The sequence below is a fragment of the Raphanus sativus genome, unplaced genomic scaffold (genome assembly GCF_000801105.2).
Source record: "Raphanus sativus cultivar WK10039 unplaced genomic scaffold, ASM80110v3 Scaffold0284, whole genome shotgun sequence".
NCBI classification, from domain to species: domain Eukaryota; kingdom Viridiplantae; phylum Streptophyta; class Magnoliopsida; order Brassicales; family Brassicaceae; genus Raphanus; species Raphanus sativus.
The window spans coordinates 4,585-28,219 of record NW_026615604.1 but is presented as its reverse complement, the minus strand read 5'-3'; the positions used below and the strand labels follow the sequence as shown (position 1 = coordinate 28,219).

General features: G+C 39.3%; 2 protein-coding genes and 1 pseudogene across 2 annotated transcripts; 2 read left to right on the top strand and 1 right to left on the bottom strand.

Moving 5' to 3' along the window:
- The first annotated feature begins 7,775 nt into the window (after nt 1-7,775).
- LOC108845196 (uncharacterized) lies at nt 7,776-8,207 on the top strand. Its single transcript, XM_018618448.1, has one exon. The coding sequence runs from the start codon at nt 7,776-7,778 to the stop codon at nt 8,205-8,207; it is 432 nt and encodes a 143-aa protein (XP_018473950.1).
- A 9,864-nt stretch (nt 8,208-18,071) lies between these two features.
- LOC108847430 (histone deacetylase complex subunit SAP18) lies at nt 18,072-19,495 on the top strand. Its single transcript, XM_018620675.2, has 6 exons — nt 18,072-18,245; nt 18,337-18,369; nt 18,443-18,553; nt 18,632-18,727; nt 19,073-19,147; nt 19,254-19,495. Exons 1-6 carry the CDS (start codon nt 18,138-18,140, stop codon nt 19,284-19,286), a joined length of 456 nt encoding a protein of 151 aa, XP_018476177.1. The 5' UTR covers nt 18,072-18,137; the 3' UTR covers nt 19,287-19,495.
- On the bottom strand, nt 19,445-22,957 carry LOC130501781 (cytochrome P450 704C1-like; annotated as a pseudogene).
- Between the last annotated feature and the right edge of the window lie 678 nt (nt 22,958-23,635).

Below are 23,635 nucleotides of genomic sequence, written 5' to 3'. Positions count from 1 at the left end.
ACTCGGAAGTCTGAAAACTCCTGCCCAGAAGTTGACAATACTCATCAGCACTGATTTAACAAGTTGCAGCCTACCTGCGTAGGTAAGGAAGCGGCTTGTCCAGGTGGTTATGTGACATCTGATCTTATCAAGCAGGGGAAGAAAATCCTGCTGTCTCATGGCTTGAGTCATCAACGGAAGCCCCAGATACCAGACCGGAAGCTCGCCTTCTGCAAATGGGAAATCCATTAATATGTCACGCCTGACTCCAGCAGAGACTCCGGCCATATAGACTACTGACTTCTCCAGGCTTATAGAGAGATCCGACCAAGCAGTGAAGTCATCGAACACAGATAAGGCACCTTCTATGGACGACTTAGACCCCTCCACAAAGATCATAAGGTCGTCTGCAAAACATAGGTGGGTGAGGTCTATAGATTTGCAGCCGGGGTGGAGTCCAAATTTCTTCTCCTTAGCAGCCTGATAGATTTTGAGGGATAACACATTCATGCAAAGGACGAACAGATAAGGTGAGAGGGAGCACCCCTGCCGTAAACCTCGTGCACTCTGGAAGTATCCTGCAAGATCACCGTTGACTTGGACTGAGAAAGACGGCGTAGTAACGCATAGTCGAATCCAGTGGATAAACTTGCGTGGAAAACCCATTGCTTCCAGACTGTTTAGTAGGAATGACCATTGGACCGAGTCAAAAGCCTTGGAGATGTCGAGCTTCATCATGCATCGAGGCGTGACCGAGTCCTTATGGTAATCCTTCACTAACTCAGAGGCCAACAGAATGTTCTCCATAAGCAATCTTCCTTTCACGAAAGCTGACTGATTTTCCACAACTATCTTCGGGAGAATAGCCTTGAGACGATTAGCTAGAATTTTTGATACCACTTTGTATATCACATTGCAACAGGAGATAGGTCTGAAGTCCTTCATTACTGCAGCTTCTGTCTTTTTGGGGATAAGAGCGAGTATTGTTGAGTTTACACCTTTGGGAAGAAAAATCATCTTGAACACTGACTGAACCGCAACCGTGAAGTCATGCCCAATCACTGACCAAGCAGTCTTGAAGAATTCGCTTGGAAACCCGTCGGGGCCTGGAGATTTATAAGCAGGCATCGCAAACAACACTTCTCTAATCTCCTCTGGTGAGACCTCGGCTTCTAAAGCCCGACAATCATCTTGGGAGCAATCAAAGTTAATCAAGTCCCTCAACTCTTCCACCGTAACACCCTGATATGTAGAAGGAACCTGATTGAGAAGCTCTGAGAAGAATCTCTCCGCTTCCAGCTTTATCTCTGAGTGTTTTTTAGCCACACTTCCATCCGAACATTTGATCTCCCTCATGGTATTTTGAGCTTGTCTTGTTCTGATGGAGTTGTGAAAGTTTTTGTTGTTTTGATCTCCCACATCCAGCTAGTGCATCTTGGATCTCTGCTTGAGGAAGTCCTCCTCTAACTCTGCAAGATGGAGCCATTTCTCGTATGCTTCCGCCTCTGCTTGAATCGCTTCGGTAGTAGGAGTAGAGAGGGTGACTTGCTGCTTATCACAGAGAGATGTGTGGGCTTCTGCAGCTCTGACAGACAAATTACCCAGCTGCTCCCTAGCTAGGTCCCTGATGAGCGGCTTCAGGCTTTTGAGCTTCTTAGAAAATCGAAACATTGCTGAGATGGAGTGGAATAATTTCTCAGTCAAGTCCCAGTAGTCTTTGACCAGGGGGAGAAAACTTGGCAGCTTACCCACAGCACCAACATATTTAAAAGGGCGTTTAATTTTTTCCTTAGCTTGCAAAACCTGAATCCTGCAGCGCATGTGGTCAGAACAGCCTCCAGGTTCGAAAATAGAGTATGCATTAGTGAAGCGAAACAGGGCCACATCATTTAGCAGTACTCGATCAAGCTTCTTGCAAATTAAACCCTCTTCCCTCTTGTTGCACCAAGTGTAAACAGGTCCCTGGTAGCCCATGTCAGAGAGTTGGCAGTTAAGGACCATCTGCTGGAAATCCTTCATACCAGCAGGTGTACTTGCTAAATTTGAGAAGCCCGAGTGTTCAACCCCTTCAAGGATTTCGTTAAAGTCCCCCATAATCATCCACGCTTTGTTTCTAAAGAGTGGCGAGTTATGATGGTGACAGAGATCATCCCATAACACCTTTCTGCCCTCGACGTCATTGCTTGCATATACAAATGAGCAAAAGAACTCCTCCTCATCTTGTAATGCAACCGAACATGTGATCAACTGATCTGATTTGAAAACTGGAGTCATCCGAACCGTGTCTCGCCAAAGCAACCAGATCCGACCTCCACTACTATATTCATAATTAGTCATTGAAGACCAATCACTAAAAACAGAACTCAATAACTTCCCAGCCTTAACTTCCTTCACTCTAGTCTCCAAAATACAACCAAACTCCATATCATTATTACGTAACCACTTCTTCACAACGGCATGTTTCAAAGGTTTGTTGAAGCCGCGCACATTCCAGAAGAAACTTGACATATTAATGATGGCGGCGAGAGGACCTTGTGTTCATAGCCGATGGATTTGTATCCTGCGGCTTAGCTTTCCTCTCTCTAGCTGTGCTCTGCTTCACTCCTTTACTTTGAGACTCTTTACCACTTGCTTCCAACTGACCAGTAGTATCGCGCACCTCCCCTGAACCCTCATCTGTATTGATGATAATTTCCAGAGACCCAACAAAAATAGTTTGTGGCGCTTCTTCCATTATTTCCCCTTCTTCCTCATCATCTACCCCGAGAACCGAGAACTTTGAACCTGATATCTGAAACTCATCAGCTTGGCTCTGTTGAACTGAACGTCCTGGAGATCTCCCAACTTTCGATGGAGAGACCCGCGACCAGTTGTTGAGTTCACCAGAAGCTACATTGACACCAGTTTCTATAGTATCTCCCTCCTGCAAATCAACTGAGGCAACTACATCAGAGTCTTCCAAAACGGGGACTTCCTCCACTGCAGGCTCACCCACTGTAGGCTTCTGGATGCAAACCTCTTCATTGATTGCATCCTGACTTTGAGAAGTAGCCAGGATCCCTGAGTTCTCCTTTCTGAATCATGTTCTTTGCCCTTTCCCTTCTTCGCGCAAGCCTGTTCTGAGTGACCCCATTTATCACAGACTTTGCACTTAGATGGGAGCCAAGGGAAGGCAAAATCTACCACAAACTTCTTGCCATTCCTCTGGAATTGAATCTGTTCAGGAAGGGGCTTGGAGACATCCACGTTTACGAAGACTTTCGCAACTTCAAAGCTTGAACATGCAAGAGTCTCTGGGTGTAGTTTGACCGGAAAGCCTACTGCACTGGTGATAAAGCTGAGGCCTTCCCATGAGAACATGTGAAGCGGAACCGTTTTTAGATGCACCCACATAGGTATGGCATCCTCATCCTGTTTTTCTTCCTCTGTTTGTGGAGTCCACTTCGAGACAACCATAGGAACTCCCACTATGTTCCACATGCCTCGCTTCAGTATCTTCTCCCTAGCTTTTGGATTCGAAACTCTGAACCTCATGGTTGTAGCATTAACCTCAAAGACCTCGACTTTAGCAGAGACATCGCCGTATTTCCAAATCTTGTTCAAAACCATGTGGACCTTCGCGACATGTGGAGAAACATCGAGAAATTTGCCCACGAGGAAGTCTTCCCACAGCGGTGTTGAACTGGTTACCACCTCGTCAGGGATCTGAATCGAGAGCAGACCATCCTTTTCCGCTACCTTGACATCGTATTTCCTCAGACACTTCTTGTCCTGCGCAATTGAAACCCAACTCGGAACAATTTTCGGGACCAACGCAGATGAAACCTCGACAGAGACCTCATCGCGAACCTCCTTACTCCTCAGACCTGCCTCCGGAGAAGCAGGAGAATCCGGCGGCGCGGCCGAATTCATGGACGAAACCCTAGCTGCACAATCGCCTCCAAAATCGCCTTCTGACTGAAACGGTGCGTTTTCCTTCAATGTTTATTTGAAATATTTGTTCTATATGTATCTATTAATCCAGTCTTTAATTATATCTTTTTGGTAAACTAATCCAGTCTTTAGTTTGTAGCTGAATGATGGTATTATATTAAATTTTCTTTTGTTAAGGAAACCCTCACTTTATAAGTTAATAGGTAATTGTCACTTACGCTTATTTTCTACCACAGCAGCTCAACAACTCATATTCTTCTTTATCCCTTAGAATGAGATATCATTTGGAATACAAATCAAAGAGACATCAGCTCAACAATTAAATTCGTAGCCTCAAGTAAAAAATATAGCATTAGTTTTGGCTAACGAGCTAAAGAAGTGGATAAAAGCTAGAGTAAAACCAAAGGTCAATGAAGATAAAGGTTCGTCACATGTAATCGTTTTTATATGCCAGTCAGCGTGTCAGTCTTTTATAAGAAAAATATAACAGAGATTAATATCCTCTTACTTCGTCCGAGGTTCACAATTAAAATATTAAAATCAATGGATCCGTTCACTTATTTTCTTCGCTTCCATTACTAATGATAACTAACGAATGTTCAGATTATCTTCCATGTGTTAGAAAATCAACATTTAAGTTAGCTGGTAAACGGATAATCGTCACACATGGTATCGCATGGAAAAACAAACATTAACCTATTGGTTATTATGTGTACATATATGTATATAAGAAAAAATTACATAATAGGGCATTTTTTGTTGGAAGTTGTTAACATTTTTGTGGAAATGCTTTACACAATTAGACACTACGAATGTGAGACACTTTAACATATCATGAGTATAACATTGTAATGTTATCTATTTAATCATAAAATAATCATGCATTGATATAGCTAATTCTTTTTTGCTCAACTTTTTTCCATTAATCTAGATTTCAATTGCACAATTGTGGGTTTATGGCTTATGATTATCCACCTCAGCAAAATGAAGAAACCCATAATGGCACTAACATATTTTTAAGAAATCAGAACTTGTTAAAGAAAATAAAAGCTTGTGTCTATGTTTCCAAAGTTATCACTACTATACATGCAAAAGAAAAAGAAAGAACTATTTCCGAACACTGACCAAACGATCCTCGTTGTGTCCAGTCCAAGAAAAAAAGAAGAAGGAAAAAGTCGTACGTCGATGACATAAGACCATATATGTTGGGACGAGTTTCAGATAACATGGTAGACAAACTTATAGTACTCGACTATTTAGTACTTCGATTTATAAAAGCAGGCCATGTAAATGGAACGTCACATAAGTAAAATAATTTACAGATCATTTCAATTGGAAACAAAGAAAATATGAATATTTATAAGGATGTGAGGGAAAGATGTTGGTGGTCTGCCTGATGTTATCTTCAACGAACTACATGGTATGGGTGAGAATAAAGATGTTACTGTGAGTATACAAGGATTGGGAATCAGTTGAACCATAGACAAATGAAGAAGAGAAAAATGATATTGCTACTGTTCTCCTCTTCCAATCAAATTCAGAAAACATAATATTGCAAATTGGTGATCAGGATTCCCCAAAGAGATATGGGAAGCCGTGAAATCAAATTTTTTTGGTGATGAACGTGTGAAAAAGCTCGTTTCCAGATCTTGATGAATGATTTTGGACGTCTAAGGATGAGGGACACTGACTCAATAGATACTTTCACGGGAAAGATATCAGAATTAGCCTCAAAATCCGCAGCCTTAGATTAATCTTTAAAAGAACTTAAGATAGTGAAGAAATTCCTGAACAGCTTACCGCGAAACAAGTATATTCAGATCATAGCTTCCCTTGAACAAGGTCGTGACCTGAATAAAATGAGTTTCAAAGATATTGTTAGGAGACTAAAAGCGTATGAAGAACAGAATCAAGAAAAAGACACCAGAAGCCACAAGGGAACCTTCTATACGCGAACTCAAATAACTCGTGCAACTCAAGAGGAAGAGGTAGAGGTTGGAATCGCGGAAGAAGAAACATAGGAAGAGGCAGAGGACGTAGCCGATTTAACTCACAAGACAAATACAAGGAGAAGAAGGACATGTCTCAAATTGTATGTTTTCAAGTGTGAAAAACCGGGTCACTTTGCTTCGGTGTGTCCAGAGAAGAAACAACATGACCAAAAGCTTAACAAAAGTGAAACGGTGGTAGCTGATGTAGCCTTGTATATGCATGAGATCGTGTTTCTTAATGAGGAGAAGGTCATACCAAAGATACTAAAACAAAGTAAACGTGAAGATGGAATGTGGTACTTGGACAACATAGATAGTAATCATATGATAGGCGAATGATCTTACTTCTCTTAGATTAATGAAAACATAAAGGGAAGAGTTAAGTTCGGAGATGGCTTATGTGTCGACATCAATAGCAAATAATCGACACTATATGAAGCAAAAATAGGAGAACATAAACTCTTGACCAACATATATTACATTCCAGAGTTGAGAAGCAACATATTGAGCTTGGGAGAAGCTACTGAGCGAGGGTGTGATATTAGGATGAAGAAAAATTACCTAACACTGAAAGACCCTAACGGAAGATTGTTGGTGAAAGCATTAAGGTTGCCTAACCGACTATACAAGTTGAGACTTGAAGTTGGTAGACTAGATGCTTGCACACCAGATTGGAAGACGAACCTTGTAGATGGGGAGAAGTAATAGATGAAGGAGAAAGACTCGTGGTGGTTAATAACAATCATTATAATGATCACAATCATATCGAAAACGGAGGCAATATTGAAGGTGATTTTGATAATGATAATGATCATGATCATGATCACACCACATATGATTATGTGATAGAAGATCAACATCTACCTGTCCAACCGGAACAACATGTTCAAGCCGAAAAATCTGTTCAACAAGAAGAACCTGTTTAACATCTACGAGATTAAGTTGTCAACCGAGCTATCTGGTTGATTATGTTCTTCAAGCCAAAGTAGAATGTAAGAGAGGTCTACTATCAAAGTATAATTAGTTAAATAGTTGTAAGGAAGCTAAAGACTTGAAAGAATGGAGAGAGGCTTTCAAGGAAGAAATCGTCTCAATCAACAAGAACCAAGTCATATGAAGGTCATTGGTCTCAAATGGATTTTCAAAATCAAGAAGAATGCAGATGGACCTATCAACAAGATCAAATCACGACTTGTAGTCAAGGGATATCTACAAGAACATGTTCAAGACTTTGAAAACATTCCAGGAAGTGAGCAAGGCGTGGACATATTGACCAAGGCATTAGAGAAATCAAGTTCAAAGAGATGAAAGAGCTGATTGAATTCAAGACCTCTCAAAAGGAAGCTTGAAACTTAAGGGAAGAGAATGTTGGAGATAAGCTTCAACATCACTAAAAAGGAAGTCAAATAGAAAAGGAAATGATCCTTAAAGAAATTAGGATAACTAAAGCTATTAGTGTTAGGAAAAATGAAATTTCTAATTCCATGTGTAATAGGATAGAAAAAGACCTATATATAATGATCATCATGTGTGATAGATCATAAGGCACATAAGGAAGAACAATAGCATGTGTTTAGTTTTTGAGAAGTTTTCTAAACATTAATAACATAAAGACTATTAGGACGACTTGGAGGGCGATTGTGGATCTGACCGTCTCTCATCGATCTGGATCGCTAGGGAGAGCTCTGCAGATTGGAAAGGAGAGGGAGACTACCGTACACTCCCCTCATCACCGGAGTCCTGTGTTTTTACAGTGGTAGCAAATCGTCTAAATCATCCTAGACGATAACGTGTACTACAAGATACCAAATTGTCCATTCGTCACAATTGTTTTCCCCTAAATAGGGTGTATTGGTTCGATAAGAACCGATTATGTCTCAGTTCAATGGAACCATACATAGAGGAGAAAGCTCTCACTATGAGAGAAGGCGTAATCGGGAAGAGGATACGATCATAAAGGTCCCGGCGTTTGATACCTCGGACCTCATCGAGAAATTCAAACTAACCTTAGTTGGAAGGATGTTCCATAAAGATGGTAGAAGTGTAGATGCGCTTCTCAAACACATGCCAAAACGACGCATCTGGGACGTCGAAGGAAGAGTTAAAGGAACAAACCTCGGGAATAATAAATTCCAGTTTGACTTTGACAAAGAGGAAGATCTCCAAAAGGTGCTGCTTAAGAGACCATGCCACTTTAATAAATGGAGCTTCTCACTTGAGAGATGGATCCCAACCATCAAGGAGGACTTCCCCAATAAGCTGACCTTTTGGGTTGTAGTAGAAGGGATCCCTAGCCACTATTAAAAAGAGGAAACCTTCTGGAGCATCGGGAAAGCTCTAGGTGATGCTGATAAAGTTGATGTCGATGGTAGTAGGTTACGAGTATCCATCAATGGGGACGAACCCATCTACATGGAATGCAAGATCGGCTTCAATAACGGAGATGTAGTCTCGGTGGCGTTAAAGTATGAAGATCTCCATCGTTACTGCTTCACGTGTAGGAGAGTGTCACATGAGGAAGGCACATGCCCGGAACTGAATGACGAACAACGAGAACGCAACAGAGTGGCTAGAATACAAGTTAAAGAAAAAGAAGAGATCGCAAACAGAGAAGCCTTCTCACTTCTACAACCCCGAAGGGAGATCTCTATCTCCAAAGCAACAGAGGAGCCGACCTATGCCCCATCGAGAGAACGATCTGAGATATAACACCAGGTCACCAAGGAAAAAAATGGGGAGGGAGAAACAGGATCTTCGACAATCAATCTCTGAAAGGCAAGCTCTACTTTCCAAGAACGTGTGGTAGGGGTGGGCATTTTACCCGATACCCGAACCCGACTGAAAAAACCCAAACCGAAACCGAACCGAAGTAGCAAAATACCCGAACGGGTATTGAATTAGGAGAGATTGGATATCCGAACCCGAACGGGTAATACCCGAACCCGAATGGAGATCCGAAGATAACCGAACATATGTATACTTAGGTCTATATTCCTAGTTTACTTCTTTAATTTTATTCAAAATGTTTATTTTTATTATGCACATAGTTCAAAATTAGATAATTTTCATATAATTGGAAAAATGTGAATTTTTACTCACTTAAAATGCATGTCAAGATTTTTATTTCATACATTAACAAAAGTTACATCCAAAATTTAAAAATAATAATCAATTTATTATCTTTTATTTGTAAAATGTTATCTTCAAATTTATTAATCATTCGATTATTAGAAAATAAAAAATCAGTTAAGTGAAATTTATATTTTTTAAATACAAAAAAACTTGAGAAATGAAAAATTTAATATTTTTTTCCAAAATCTAAATATCCAAAAATCCGACCCGAAATACCTGAACCCGAACTAAAAATACCCGAACCCGACCCGAAGTAAAGAAATACCTGAACGTGTATTACACTCCTATACCGAAATACCCGAAAATCCGAAATACCCGATCCGTACCCGACAGGTACTCGAACGCCCACCCCTAACGTGTGGAAAAGACTTGATAATGGTAACGATGGAAACTATCCCCGAGATCGGGAGAGATACCACCCCTACAAGACTAGGCGGGAGATATCATCTTACAGAACAGAGAGTTACAGAACAGAGAGACAGAAGTCACCTTTGGAATGGAGGCCCAAGAGCTCTAACGATCATCATCGTGATCAACTGCATCGTAGGTCGAAGACTGAAAATTCCTACAGACGAAACAGGTCACCTCCAGACTTGCAAAGAACTGTTTCTGACAACTTCGGAGCTGTGAAAGATATTGATCGTTCTCTAGACAAAGGCTATGAAAGACGATATCAACTATCCCGTCAAAAAGACGATCAAGCTGGAAGGGAATGGAGGCCAGTGCATCGATCAACTGAACCATCAGCAGAAAGAGCATCAGAAAGGGTCTCTGATCGCGTCTCAGATAAGAGCGAGAAGACAGAAACAGAGGAAGAAAGGATAAGAAGGATCAAAGGGAAGGATAAGGTAATAGAAGATGAAGAAAATCTGCGTTCAAGACCAGAAAAACAAAAGGAAACCCCATTGCTCATCAGAGACCAAAATATGGGAGATCGTGAAGCTGAGGACATGGAGTGTAACCAGATTGATCAGAACCAAGCTCATAGGAAAGATACAAGTACTGGCGTGGCAGTATTCCCTCAGACTGAGGTGACATCGAAGTCAAAACATGATAGGACAAAGGAGATGAAAGAGAACCAGGAGAGTGATGAAATGTCAATGGAGGAGGGAGAATTTAACAAGATGGTTGACTACTATACGGAGATCGGAATGACTGAAGAGATGATAGCTGAGGACGATTTGCTCGATGATTTAGTGATACCTGAGACACAAGCAGGAGCAGCAGGACTGGAGAATAAACAAATTGAAGCAATCGCACGGCTTGGAGAGAGGAGGGAGGCTTCAAGACGCTCTGAACCTATGGTACGACAGAGTAAAGATTTTCAGGACAAGACTTCACTACCTGTAGAAGGAAGTAGTGCCCATAACATTTAGAAGGGCGTTCTTAAAGTGCACGCTAAAGCTGGAGTGAAGAAAGTAGCCCCACGAAGTCCTGATACCAAAGGGGTGGCTGCATCGCGGAAACTGGCTGCTCGAGGACGTCTGTCTCCAAAGAGCAAAGGGATGAAGAATACTCGATCCTCCACGACTACACGCCAAGCTGTTAACCAGGTACCTCGTACTGAGGTGTTCCCATCTGCCGTTAAAGGCAGGAAAACTTTGTCTTCCTTAGGTTCGGTGGTGTCCCAGAAACCACCCAGTAAGAAGATATGAGTGCAATCACATGGAATTGTCAAGGGGCTGGAGCCTACTTGACTAAGCAACACTTGCGAAAGTTGCACCGCTGCTTTCATCCTACTTTTCTTTTTCTTTCTGAAACAAAAAAACAAATTTTCTTTTCTGCAAGACTTTATGTTTGAGTTTGGTTATGATCATTTGTTCACCATTGACCCAGTTGGGCGTAGCGGTGGACTGACTTTGTTCTATATGGGTGCTTCGGATGTGATTGTTAATTTCTCTAATAATCGTATGATTGACATAGAAGCACATGTGGAAGGAAACAAGGTTTTTATTACCTTCGTGTATGGAGATCCGGTGATTGAATACCGAGAAAATGTATGGGAGAGGCTGTTACGAATGAGTGCAACCAGGACTGGTGCATGACTACTTATGGGAGACTTTAATGAGATTACCAGCAACCAAGAGAAAAAAGGAGGCAAGAAACGATCAGACTCTTCATTCCTACCGTTTAAGAATATGCTGGCAGGATGTGGAATGATTGAGTTCCCTTTCATTGGAAACTCTTTATCATGGGCAGGAAGAACTCGAGCCGGAAGAGTCCAATGTCGCCTTGACCGGACAGTTGGCAATGAAGATTGGCATCAAAAAATTTCCCACACTTATGTGGAGTATTTACTGCGTTGGGGCTCTGATCACAGGCCAATCTTGGCAAGATTCCAAGCTGGTAACCGCCAGAGTAAGAAGAACTTCAAGTTTAATAGGAACTGGTTGAGCAAAGATGGATTTTCTAAAACAGTTCAGGAGGAGTGGGAGAGCTTACGGTCTGACCCATCACTGGAGCTTTATGATAAAATCTGTAAGACGAGACAGAAGATATCGAGATGGAAGAAGAGGAACCCAACCAACAATGCTGTGCTCATCGAGAAGTTAAAAAAGCAGCTGGACGACGCACAAAATGACGATCTCCTAACCAGTGAGGAAGAACTGGAGTTAAAGTTTAAGTTATGTGCTGCTTATAGAGAGGAGGAGTTGTACTGGAAACAAAAGAGTCGGATCCTATGGCTTCGAGGACGAGATCGTAATACGCGATATTTCCATGCTAAAACGAAACAACGGAGAGCCCGGAATAGGATAACTAGGCTTAAGAACTCGATGGGGGATTGGGTCCATACAGAGGAAGGAGTTGAGGCGGTTGCGACAGGGTATTTTCATGATTTGTTCACATCTACAAATCCGAACACGATTGAGGATACTATCCGGTATATTACCGAGTCAGTTAGCCAAGACATGAACCAATGTTTATTAAAAATCCCTCTAGATGAGGAGATCAGAGAAGCAACCTTTGCTATTAATCCCGAGAAAGCTCCTGGATCCGATGGTATGATCAGTCTCTTCTACCAGCGGTTCTTGAGTAATATTGGAAGTGACGTATGTGCCATGGTTCGGAATTTTTTCGAGACGGGAGATTTTGATCAGCGATCTAACCAAACGAATATATGTCTGATCCCCAAAACGGACATACCAGTCTCGATGACCGAATTCCGGCCGATTAGTCTCTGCAATGTGGGTTACAAGATCATCTCTAAGATCCTCTCTACTAGGCTGAAACGAATCCTACCGCAGATAATCTCTGAAACGCAATCAGCCTTTGTGGCAAACCGGCTGATCAATGATAATATATTGATAGCGCAAGAGATGTTTCATGCTCTCCGTACGAACCCGAGCTGCCAAAAGAAATTTGTAGCGATCAAAACCGATATGAGCAAAGCGCACGACCGGGTGGAGTGGAGCTTCATGGAAGCACTGCTACTGAAGTTTGGTTTCGATCCTCGATGAGTGGCCCTGATTATGAAATGTATCTCATCAGTATCCTACCAAGTGCTGATAAATGGAGAGGCCAAAGGGAATATAGTGCCTTCACGCGGGTTAAGACAGGGGGATCCGCTCTCCCCTTTTCTCTTTATACTCTGTACTGAAGTGCTGATATCACATATTAGGCAAGCGGAAGCCTCGAACACCATTACTGGGATCAAGATTGCAAGCGAGTGCCCATCAATCTCCCATCTTCTTTTTGCCGACGACAGCCTTTTCTTCTGCAAAGCAGAGCAATCTCAATGCGAGGAACTGGTTCGAATCATTGATGTCTATGGGAACGCCTCAGGACAACAACTGAATAAATCAAAATCTTCAGTTCTGTTCGGTTCTAAGGTCATAACGTCCACAAAAAAATGATCTGAAAAGATCACTTGGCATCACAAAAGAAGGTGGAATGGGAATGTACTTGGGTATGCCGGAAAAGATCTGTGGCTCGAAGAAACAAGTCTTTTCTTTCGTGCAAGAAAGGTTGAATGGTCGAATAAATACATGGTCTGCTAAACTCCTATCTAAAGGGGGAAAAGAAGTTCAAATCAAGTCAGTGGCTAAGGCAGTACCAACTTATGTCATGTCATGCTACCGACTGCCGCAAGACACTTGTAAAAAAGTATCCGCCGCAGTGGCGCGTTTCTGGTGGAGCACGGGCACCAATAACCGAGGACTCCATTGCTTTGCTTGGGACAAGATATGCGTCCCAGTAGAGGAGGGAGGCCTGGGTTTCCGAGATTTTAACGATTTTAATCTAGCCTTGCTAGCAAAACAAGTATGGAGGCTGCTGATTTTCCCAGATTCTCTTCTTAGCCGAGTATTAAAAGGAAGGTACTATCGACACTCCAATCCATTAATAACAGGCAAAGCGAATAATCCTTCATATGGATGGAGGCTAGACATATCTTGGATAAGGCAATCAAAAAGACCATTGGAACTGGAGCAGAAACTAAAGTGTGGGAGGACGTCTGGATTCAGACAGAGCCAGCGAGACCAGCTAAACCAAGAAGTGCGATTATTGACCTTGACTTGAGGGTACATCACCTAATTGATTTCGAGCGCAAGAAAGGGAATATGGAGCTAGTCAATGCTTTCATTGCAGATGAAGATATCCCACGAATCCTGGCTATGCGAATTAGTCGAACAGGGCAGAGAGATAGCTATGTCTGGAAACATACGAAATGTGGAAACTACACAGTAAGGTCGGGATACAAGGTGGCAGTGGAACAGAGGCGTAGCTCACAACCTCAAGCAGTGACGGAACCAAGCTTAAACGGATTAAAGAAAGAGATCTGGAAACTCAAAACCTCGAGGAAAATAAAGCTCTTCATATGGCAAGCGATCTCCGGGTTTGTTGCCTCTGCAAGTAAACTCAAAGAACGTCACTGTGGTTCAGACAGTACTTGCCAGAGATGTGGAGCGGAGCAAGAAACGGTGAATCATATCCTCTTCGAGTGCCCACCGGCAGTACGGTATTGGGCTCTATCGAACATACCTACCTCTCCGGGACAATTCCCGTGTACTTCTATCTTTGTCAACGTCGAGACACTTTTGAAATACTCCAAAGAGTGTAATGATCTTGGTATAAGTGTTGCGGTGTTTCCATGGATCATGTGGTATCAATGGAAAGCCAGAAACAACAAATGCTTCAATAACCAGGATACATCACCTTTGGATACTTTGCACCTAGCCTGTCAGGAAGCGGAGGCTTGGAAGATGGCACAAATGGTAGAGACGACCTGCACGGAAGAAGAAAATAATCAGACAAGGCGCCCGGCTACCGGTGAAACGGAGACGACGAACTCGTGAAGATGCCAAGTAGATGCTTCTTGGCTGGAGACAAGTGATGGGATAGGAATGAGTTTCGTTCTGTACGAACAAGAAACAGAGGTGTTAAGGGGGTGGAGCAGAGGGACACAAACTGAATCACCACTTCATGCAGAGGCGGTAAGCCTATACTGGGCGATGAAGGAGACAAGGAAGAGAGGCCTGCTTAGAGTGAACTTTGAATCGGACTGCCAACAACTTGTGCACATCGCACAATAGAGGAAACAATGGCCTGCTCTTGGACCAGAATTGGACGACATTGACGCCTTAAGATCATCCTTTCTCAAATTTTCTATTAAGTTTATTTCTCGTACTGCAAATGTCCGTGCGGATGGTCTTGCTAAAGACGCCCGTTCACGAGTGCAGAATTCCAGTTACTTTGAGGTCTCAGACCCACTAAGGTTAGCCGTAGAGGCTAGCTTGTTCACAACTTCTTAAGTTTGAATGAATTTTTAGATGTCAAAAAAAATAACATAAAGACTATTTATTAAAGTTGTTGTGTTAAGGCCGAAACTCGCTTGAACACTTTCGTGTTCTTAGTCACTTTAGTCTAGACCCTTATATACTACTAAAATATTTTTTTATATTTTCAATATGGAATCTTTTCTCCAACACCATTCCTCGAAATAATGGTGCGTATAAACGTTTATATCGCAGAATCCATCATATCTCTTCCGGAAAATATTTTTTCCCTAGTAATCTAAGCAGAAATGAGCCTTCTATGGGCCACATTCCAGACATGATTAATGGATCATGGTGTGGATCCGTTCTAATACCATGATAAGTATCTTGGATTCCATTTTAAAATCAATTGGCGATAAATTCAGTGACCCAAATTCCTTATATATTATTTAAGTATCTGTCATATTTCCAATATAGAATCTTTATCTCTAACAACCTCTCTCAAAATAGTGGTGCGTATAACCATTAATCTTGACAGAATCCATTATATACTCCCCCCCCCTTCGCCCCTCCCCCAAGATAATCCTCTTTTTTCTTTCTATCTTGAAGAAATTGAGAAAATGTGTCTTTCTTGGACCATCAATTCGTGGAATGATCGGGCCACCTTCCCGGACCGGATTAATGGGTCATGTCGGTCCGCTCTGATACTATGTTAAGTTTTATGGGCTTCTAAATTAAAATAAAATTGCGGTACGTGAAGTAATCCAAGTTCCTCATATATTAGTTAGGTCCCATTAATATTTCCAATATATGATCTTTATCTCCAAAAATTTGACTTGATGAATGAAAAATGATCAAAAAGTGAAAATTTCATTTAATTAATTAGATAATTAATTCTTTTTAAAAATTGGTTAGTTTCTTCCTTGTTAAAATTAAAGAAAAAAAATATTTTAAATAAATTTATTTATACGTGAACAAAAATAAAATATAGTACAACTCATATGTCAATAGTTTTTTTTTTGTCGGCAATTGAAAAACAGACTCAATAGACTTTGAACTAAACTGGTAGTTCCGCATCTATATGGACATCAATTGGCGGTTGCTTTCTTGCACTGTATGCAAGACTGTTCGCCATTGTGTTTTGTGTCTGTGGTCTATAAATGAGCCCAGAGCTGTTGAAACTTCTCTTCAAAATCGCAATGTCTTCCAAGTAATTTGCAAAGGCTGGCTACTCTTCTGGTTCTAAAATCATCTCCATCAACTAAAAACAATCTGTTGCAAATGTAATAGTAAACTGTCATAAATTCCTCATGCATTTCATTGCCCAAATGAGCGTCTCTATCTCTGAGTGTAAAGGTGACTGATTCGCTCGTGTATTTCTTGCTCCCATTAAACCATAAGAACCTTCCAATGTGATGTACCATCCTTGACCTGAATATGGTTTCTGACTTTTCCATGATCCATCCGTATACACACAATATACCTGGGATGATCGGTATTGATGGTTATGCTGGTGATCGAGTATGATATGTTTCTCGTGAAAGTGTATTATGTGCCTCAGACCAAAGTAAATACTTAGTTTCTGCCACTTTAAGAGTATTCCTAGAATTAGTATTCAAATAGCTAAATATTTTGTTGTTTTTTCTTTTCCATATATACCATAAAATCTATGCAAATTGGTGATCCTCCATTGTCAGGAACACCCTCCAAAATAAATAGTCCATGTTTGCAAAGAGTGATTGGGTGAGAAAAATATTAGGGCTCGATGGAATACATGAGAGTTCCCAAACTTGAACCGCCGGTAAATATTAAAAAATATAATTTATGGATTCCTCGAGGTCTCTGCAACGCGCAGAAATTGTGTCACCCTAAATTCCTCTTGCTCTTAAATTTTTCTTACCATTCTGATACTAGTTGCCGTAAAAAATGTTTGATCTTAGGTGGACATCATACTTTCCAGCAAAAAAGCCTTCAAAGGAGTGACCAAAGGACCGTACTCTGGTATTGTCTTTTATTTATCTGGGTACACTCATTCAGATTGATATCCAGATTTAGCCGTGTATCTCCTATTTTTAGTAAAATGTCATTCATCCCGATCTGCTGTAGGGACTTATCCTAAAAGTATACTTTCAATTATTTCCACATCTTGAGGGTCCATCAGAGTCCGAATTATCTGTAAATTTTATGTTCTCGTTGTTGCATTGATAAGAGAGTCTACTGTAAGATCCATATAATGATTGTGTTGATTTTTGTTTACTGGTCTCGAACGAATGGATCGAAGCCAATGATCATTTCATACTAAGATGATTCTGGATTCACCTTTTTGATTATCTAATAAATTTAGAGAATAATTAACTCATCATATCTTAAAATAAATCCATCGCCAATTGATTAAAAAATTCCCTAAAATAAAAGTTTTGTTTTCACAAAGTTAATTCTAAAGAAGAAAATGACCAAATTAAATTTTATTGAATGGTAAATTATCTTTATATTCCTAGGTTAATTAGCCTTAGACTTTAAATTTATAATTAAGGAGTGGGGTTTTGGAGGTGAGATTTAAATTGAAAAAAAACTAGAAAATAAATATTAAATATTTTAAAATAAAAAATTTAAATATTTTCACAAATATCTTCATATTTAAAAAAGGAAATTCGAAAAAGCCAAGAAAAGAAATAGAAAAATAATAAAGAGTTCGAATTTAGATGCATATCATCCGTAATTATAAATTTTTATTTTTATTTTATTTTGTATATCTATAAAGCAAGGAATTGAATGAATTTTTGCTTTTTTGTGAAATCTATTTTGATCATCTTTCTATTTGAAAAACTATTTTTGTGACAAAAACTTAAAAATAATATTTAGGAAAATTGCCTATAACTAAAACCATGCAGATTTCTATTTTAGATAAAAAATAATAAGCCAATATTAAAAGGACAATTCTCTCAAATAACACTTTTTAAGTTTTTATCACAAAATAGTTCACAAAAGATAAAATGATAAAAATAGCTCATTTTTATTTTGAAAAATTTAATATTTATTTTTTATTTTTTGAAATTTGAAACCTCACCCCCAAACCCACCTCTTAACTTTAAACCATAAGTTTTATATTAGTTAACCCAAAGACTATAAATGCATATTTACTCTTAAATAAAAAAAAATTTGGTCATTTTTTTGGGTGACAAAACGGCTAAAGGAATTTCTCATATTATTTAATATTAAAAAGGGGCCAGTAACAGATGAATAATATTAAGGCCCATAGTTTATGTAAAAAGGGCCCATTAAGGTAAATAAGTATGAGCCTAAAGCAAACCGATCACTCCCAGCGACATTACTACTGACTTCACCTTCGTCGGAGATATTCATTAGCGAGAGAGAGACTGAGAGAGAGATGGCTGAAACAGCGAGAAGACAAGGCGGTGGGCGGCCATTGCCGCCTCCTCCGAGAGGCGTCAATCAATCTCCTCGCGTTAAATCCGAACCTGTCGATCGTGAGAAGGTTTTGTATTCGATTCGTAAATCTGCAGACTTTTTCTAGGGTTTGTTTCGAAACTTTCAATTTGATTCCTTTTTCTTCTATCGAATTGCAGACATGTCCCCTGCTTCTTCGCGTTTTTACAAAGGTACGCTTTTCTCCAACTCTGTTACTTTTTTTTCTGTTAGCAACTGTACTGAAAATTGGGAGATAAAATGCAGAGCGGTGGTCATCATACGAAGGAAGATTATGCTGTGAGAGGCAAAGAACCAAAGGATGAAGTTCAAATTTACACTTGGAAAGATGCTAATCTTCGCGAGTTAACTGATTTGGTATGTGTATTATTAGTATTACACTATGTATTTTCTTGACTCTTAACAAGCACACAAAGTTAAGTGATTTGGTTTCAGGTCAAAGAAGTCTCTGTAGCAGCTAGGAGAAGAGACGCAAGGTTGTCTTTTGCGTTTGTTTATCCAGACAAGAATGGCCGTTTCATTGTCAGACAGGTAAAGTTTGCCCTCTTTCTCGTCACATTCTTGATTAGATAATTTATAACGATAAACCACGACATGATTGTTGATACATTCTAGAGTTTCTTCTGTGTGTTTTATGCCACTTTCTTAAAGTCATAGGTGATTTGGAGTCTTTATATTCAACATGTCATTTGTTATACGTCATACTTATGAAGCTTACTCAGATCATATTAGCATCGACTAGTCATTTTCACATGCTTATGATTTGAAAGTTTAGAGTACAGAATGCATTAGTCAGATTCACTTGTTATCGTTTTACTTGTTGTTTGCTAGAACCCATGGGAAGATACTGATCTTGTGATTATTGATTGATAAAAGGTTGGTCAGACGATGTCTTATCCAAACCGAAAACAACCAGACGACAGTAAAACACTCGCTGACCTTCATTTCGAGGTAGAGTTAAACACACACATAAGATAACAATGGTGATCTTTATAATCAAAAATAGTTTGCCAAGTAGAATAGTTATAACTGCAATTAATCATCCATCCTTTTGCAGATTGGAGATTATCTGGATGTAGCAATCTACTAGGAGGAGGTTTCTGTTTCTCATCAAGTGAAGAGATTTAGGTGTGTGTGTGTGGACAAGGGAAACAACTCATTCATGGTTGTTCCCGTTTCAAAACTTAGTTCAGACGACATTTTATGTCTAATATATGTGGTGTAATGAGTTTAAACGAGATTTAAACAATTCAAATGATGTTTTGTTTGAATGGGTAACCAAATGTTGGATTACATGAAGTAGAGACTATAAAAGTGTGGCAAGGGTTGTGATGAAATCAAGTGCTTGTCCTTGGGATTGCGTGGAGATGGAGTCCTCCTTCAATATGAAGCGTGAGCATTCTCTTGTACCGCACGTTACTCTTCTCATCAGCCAGTTTGAAGCGAAAGAAGTGAAGAAGTACCATTGATACTATCTTCATTTGCCGGTATGCGAAATCCTTGCCAAGACAGATTCTTGGACCACCCTACATACACAGTCAATGAAAGAAAACACGTTAGAAGATAATAATAATGTTTGTACTCTTTAGCTAAATATATGGCTCGTCCGAGAGAGTGTACAAACATGAAAGCTTATGAATTTGAAGGGTGATTCTTGTTGGAACACGCCATCCTTAAGCCACCTCTCTGGCTTGAATTCCTCAGCATCTTGTCCCCAAATATAAGTCATCCTTCCCATCGCATAGGCCATGTAGTAGACATTATCCCCTTTCTTCACTCTATGTCCATCTGCAAGTATGTCATCATTCTCTGCACACCTCATCTATCTTATTAAAGCTGAAGTACAATTTCGGTGTGTTTGGATACTTGGATAAGAGTTTTAAAAAAAATTTAGTGTGTTTGGAAACATGAATTGTAGTCTTTTAAAAAGAATTAATGTTGTTTGGAAACAAATATAGTAGTATTAAACAGAAAAATTAATGGGCTTAAGTTATTAAGTCCATTATAAAAGAATGTTGTCAATATATATAAGAAAAATACAATACAAAGCCCAATTTGAAATACCAACTCAAATTATGGTTTTTATATTTCATATTAAGTTTTTAAAATATAATATATGTAATTATTTATATGATGATACGTATTAAATACTATTAATTATATGATTACATATATGATGGTACATATAAAATACGATTAATTATATGATGAAATTATACGATATATAATAATGATTAAGGATGGGTTTTCAGACATCCATACGGGTTTGGTTCTGATCGGTTTGCGTTTCGGGTTTTCATGGTCAAAGATTTCAGTCCTATTAGGATGTTTCTAAATTTTTGTTTGAGTTTGATTCGGATCTTTGCGGGTTTGGTTTGGATTTGGATAACCTATTTAAATAACATATATCAGAATACCTAAGCTTAACATATTAATTGGTTTGATTTAAAATTTTGGATACGAAATCAATAATTATTTTAAGTATTTTTGGTGATTTGAGTATACTTTAACTATTTCAGATATTTGTTTTTGACTATCTATATATATTTTCAAGTATTTTAAACCAATTAAAAAGTATCATTCTTGATCTTTTATATACGTTAAATATAAAATAATTAATATATAAGTATATAAATCTATTTTTAGATAAATTCAGGTACACGAATACTTCGGTTCCGATCTAATTCGGTTCTCTAACTAACAAAATTTTGAATAATTCAAATATTTAATCAATTTATGTTCAGGTTTGGTACTATATTTACGGATTGGTATCAGTTCTGTTCCTCAGATTCATTTTGCCAAACCCTAATAATCATATGAAAAACAAATATCATCATATTTTTTAAAATTACATCCGCAGAGGTGCAGAGATCAAAGTCTATCATCATTTATTTTAACACAAGCCAAATAAATATGTTGATTGAAGAGCGAATAAAACAAAACTAGAGAAATACATAGTTTACCAGAGACATTCTATGTGTCGAATTTATTATAAAGAAATTTTTTTTAAAATAAATAAATTCAATAATTACAAACAAATAATATACTTCATAAAGTGAAAAATAATACCCGCGCTTTCGAAGCGCGGGTCAAAATCTAGTGTTCTTTGAAAGGCACCAAGAGAAAAAAAAATGTTAAACCCTCATTCGTGTGGTTCCCTTAGCTCTTATAACATGGTATATCACGGAAGAATCTATAAATGAAATGTTTATTTTACCAAAGGCACAATAGGGTAAAGCCTCAAGGTCTCAGACAAGGCTGCATGGAGATACTGCATCTGATTAAGAGCCTCTTCACTTATACTTTGAGCAAAGCCATTTACATCGGTTGTCCTCTCGTGACTTGATGTCACGTCTCTGATTTCTTGTACGATTCTCTCCTGAACAAGTGGGTTTTTGCATAGCATGTACAAGAACCAAGAGAGAGATGCAGCGGCTGTGTCCTTCCCAGCAACCATAAAGTTCAAGATTATATCCCTCAGGTACTTATCATTCATCTTCTCCGGATCTCTCTCACTCTCCACTAGATATCTCGATAGTATATCCTCTCTTACCGCCTAAGGACGAGCCAAAAGTGGTAAGAATCCAATAAAAAGAGAGTGTAAAACTTCAAGAGAGAACTCACAGTGTTCTGTCCCGTGGCAAGCTCCTCTCTTTTAGTGGTAATGAGTTTGTAGACAAACTTGTCTATAGTATCAACACTCTTCTTGAGTCTTGATTGTGATCCGATGTTGAGAAATCGTTTCAGCTTTCAGAGAGGATCGATGTATCTATAACTAGATGCAACGTTACCTTCATCAAAAGCTTCCATGAACTCCTCTCCTTCTTTGCTAAACTCATCCAAACATTTTAACTCCTTACCAAACCCAACTTTGAAGATAGACTCCAGTGCATATCTCATCAACATATCCTAATATATATATATAAAAAAGTACCCTTTTGAGTTTCCTTAAATAAAATATTGTAAGTTTCCATATTTAGACTAACCTGAGCATCAAAAGATTTTCCAGAGAGAGCAAACTCAGAGACAAAACGAACAAGCTTACAAGCATTTGTCCTAAAAACAGAGCAGCTAAAGTCTCTTAAAACTCTAGTAGAGAACTCAAAGCTTGCAAGCTTCCTCTGCTGTTTCCACTTCTCTCCATCAACAGTGAAGATACCATGCCCCAAAAGATCACCAAGATTCTCACGACTGTTGTCTCCTTTGCTGTAGTTGTCGAATCTTGTCTTGAGAATATGCTCCACGTTGCGAGGATCAGCAGTGAATATATCGCTCTGTCCTGGACTCAAGAACCTATAAGTGGGCTTCTTCCTTGCGATCTCCGTCTGGTATTCGTATAACTCGTTGTTGTGGAAGAAAAGGTCGAAGATCGTCGCGTGTACTGGAGAGTACTCCTTGTCGTTTATGGATTTTCCGGTGAAGATTCTGATCGTTAGATAGATTGAGAATGACAGAACGATGAAGATAGTGGCTGCTAGTGCGATGGATATGGTGGCTAATATCTCCTCCATAGCTTTTCTTGCTTCTCTGCTTCTTCTCCCGGACTTTTCGTTCTTGGCTAGCTTCTTATTTCAATCTCTTTTTTTTTTAAGTCAACGTCAAGAGTTAATAATTTCTGGTCGCTAAAATCTCCTCCATTCTTTTCTTACTTGGCAGACTTTTCGTTCTTGGCTTCTTGTTTCAAACTTTTTCCGTGTGAAGTCCATGTCAAGAGGTAGACAGATTTCACCGTTACGAAAATGTCGGCCTAGAGAGTTAAATTCTTCCCGTATGATTGTGATGATGGTTATTAGTAGCGAGAGGCCGGCGCGCATCTGAAACTAAAAACCAAATCTGAATCCATATTCTATCTGGAAAGTAAGGCCATGTTCGTTTCTTGATATGGACGCGGCATCCAGACGCAGACGCGGACCGATGTTTGTTTGATGCTAAATAGAGGTTAAGTTAGATGCAGCATCCAAATATATTTTCATAACTCATCCAGATATTTCAGGATTTCTGGATGAGATTCTAGAAACACTAAACTCATCCAAAAGTGTAAAAAAGTCGATAATACCCTTAATTTATTCTAAAAATTAAAAAAAAATTACCTAATTTCTAAAGATAATCGAAAAACCGAGTTTTTGGGCCCAAACCAGAAAATCGAATTTTTCGGCCAAACCCCAAAAACCGAGTTTTCCCGCCAAAACTAAAAAATCAAGTTTTCCCGCCAAAACCGGAAAACCGAGCTTTTTCGGCAAAAAAAAAAAACCGAGTTTTTCCGTCAAAACCCGAAAACCGAGTTTTCTCTCCAAAACTCAAAAACCGAGTTTTCCCGCCAAAACTAAAAAATCGAGTTTTCGGCCAAAACCCGGAAAACCGAGTTTTTCGGCCAAAACCCGAAAACCGAATTTTCCCGCCAAACCCGAAAACCGAGTTTTTTTGGCCAAAATCCGAAAA

Coding starts and splice junctions, on each gene's coding strand:
- LOC108847430 (XM_018620675.2), top strand. CDS start 18,138: ATGGCTGAAACAGCGAGAAGACAAGGCGGTGGGCGGCCATTGCCGCCT. Junction 18,554..18,631: donor TTCGCGAGTTAACTGATTTG/GTATGTGTATTA, acceptor ATTTGGTTTCAG/GTCAAAGAAGTCTCTGTAGC. Junction 19,148..19,253: donor TCGCTGACCTTCATTTCGAG/GTAGAGTTAAAC, acceptor ATCCTTTTGCAG/ATTGGAGATTATCTGGATGT.
- LOC108845196 (XM_018618448.1), top strand. CDS start 7,776: ATGTCTCAGTTCAATGGAACCATACATAGAGGAGAAAGCTCTCACTAT.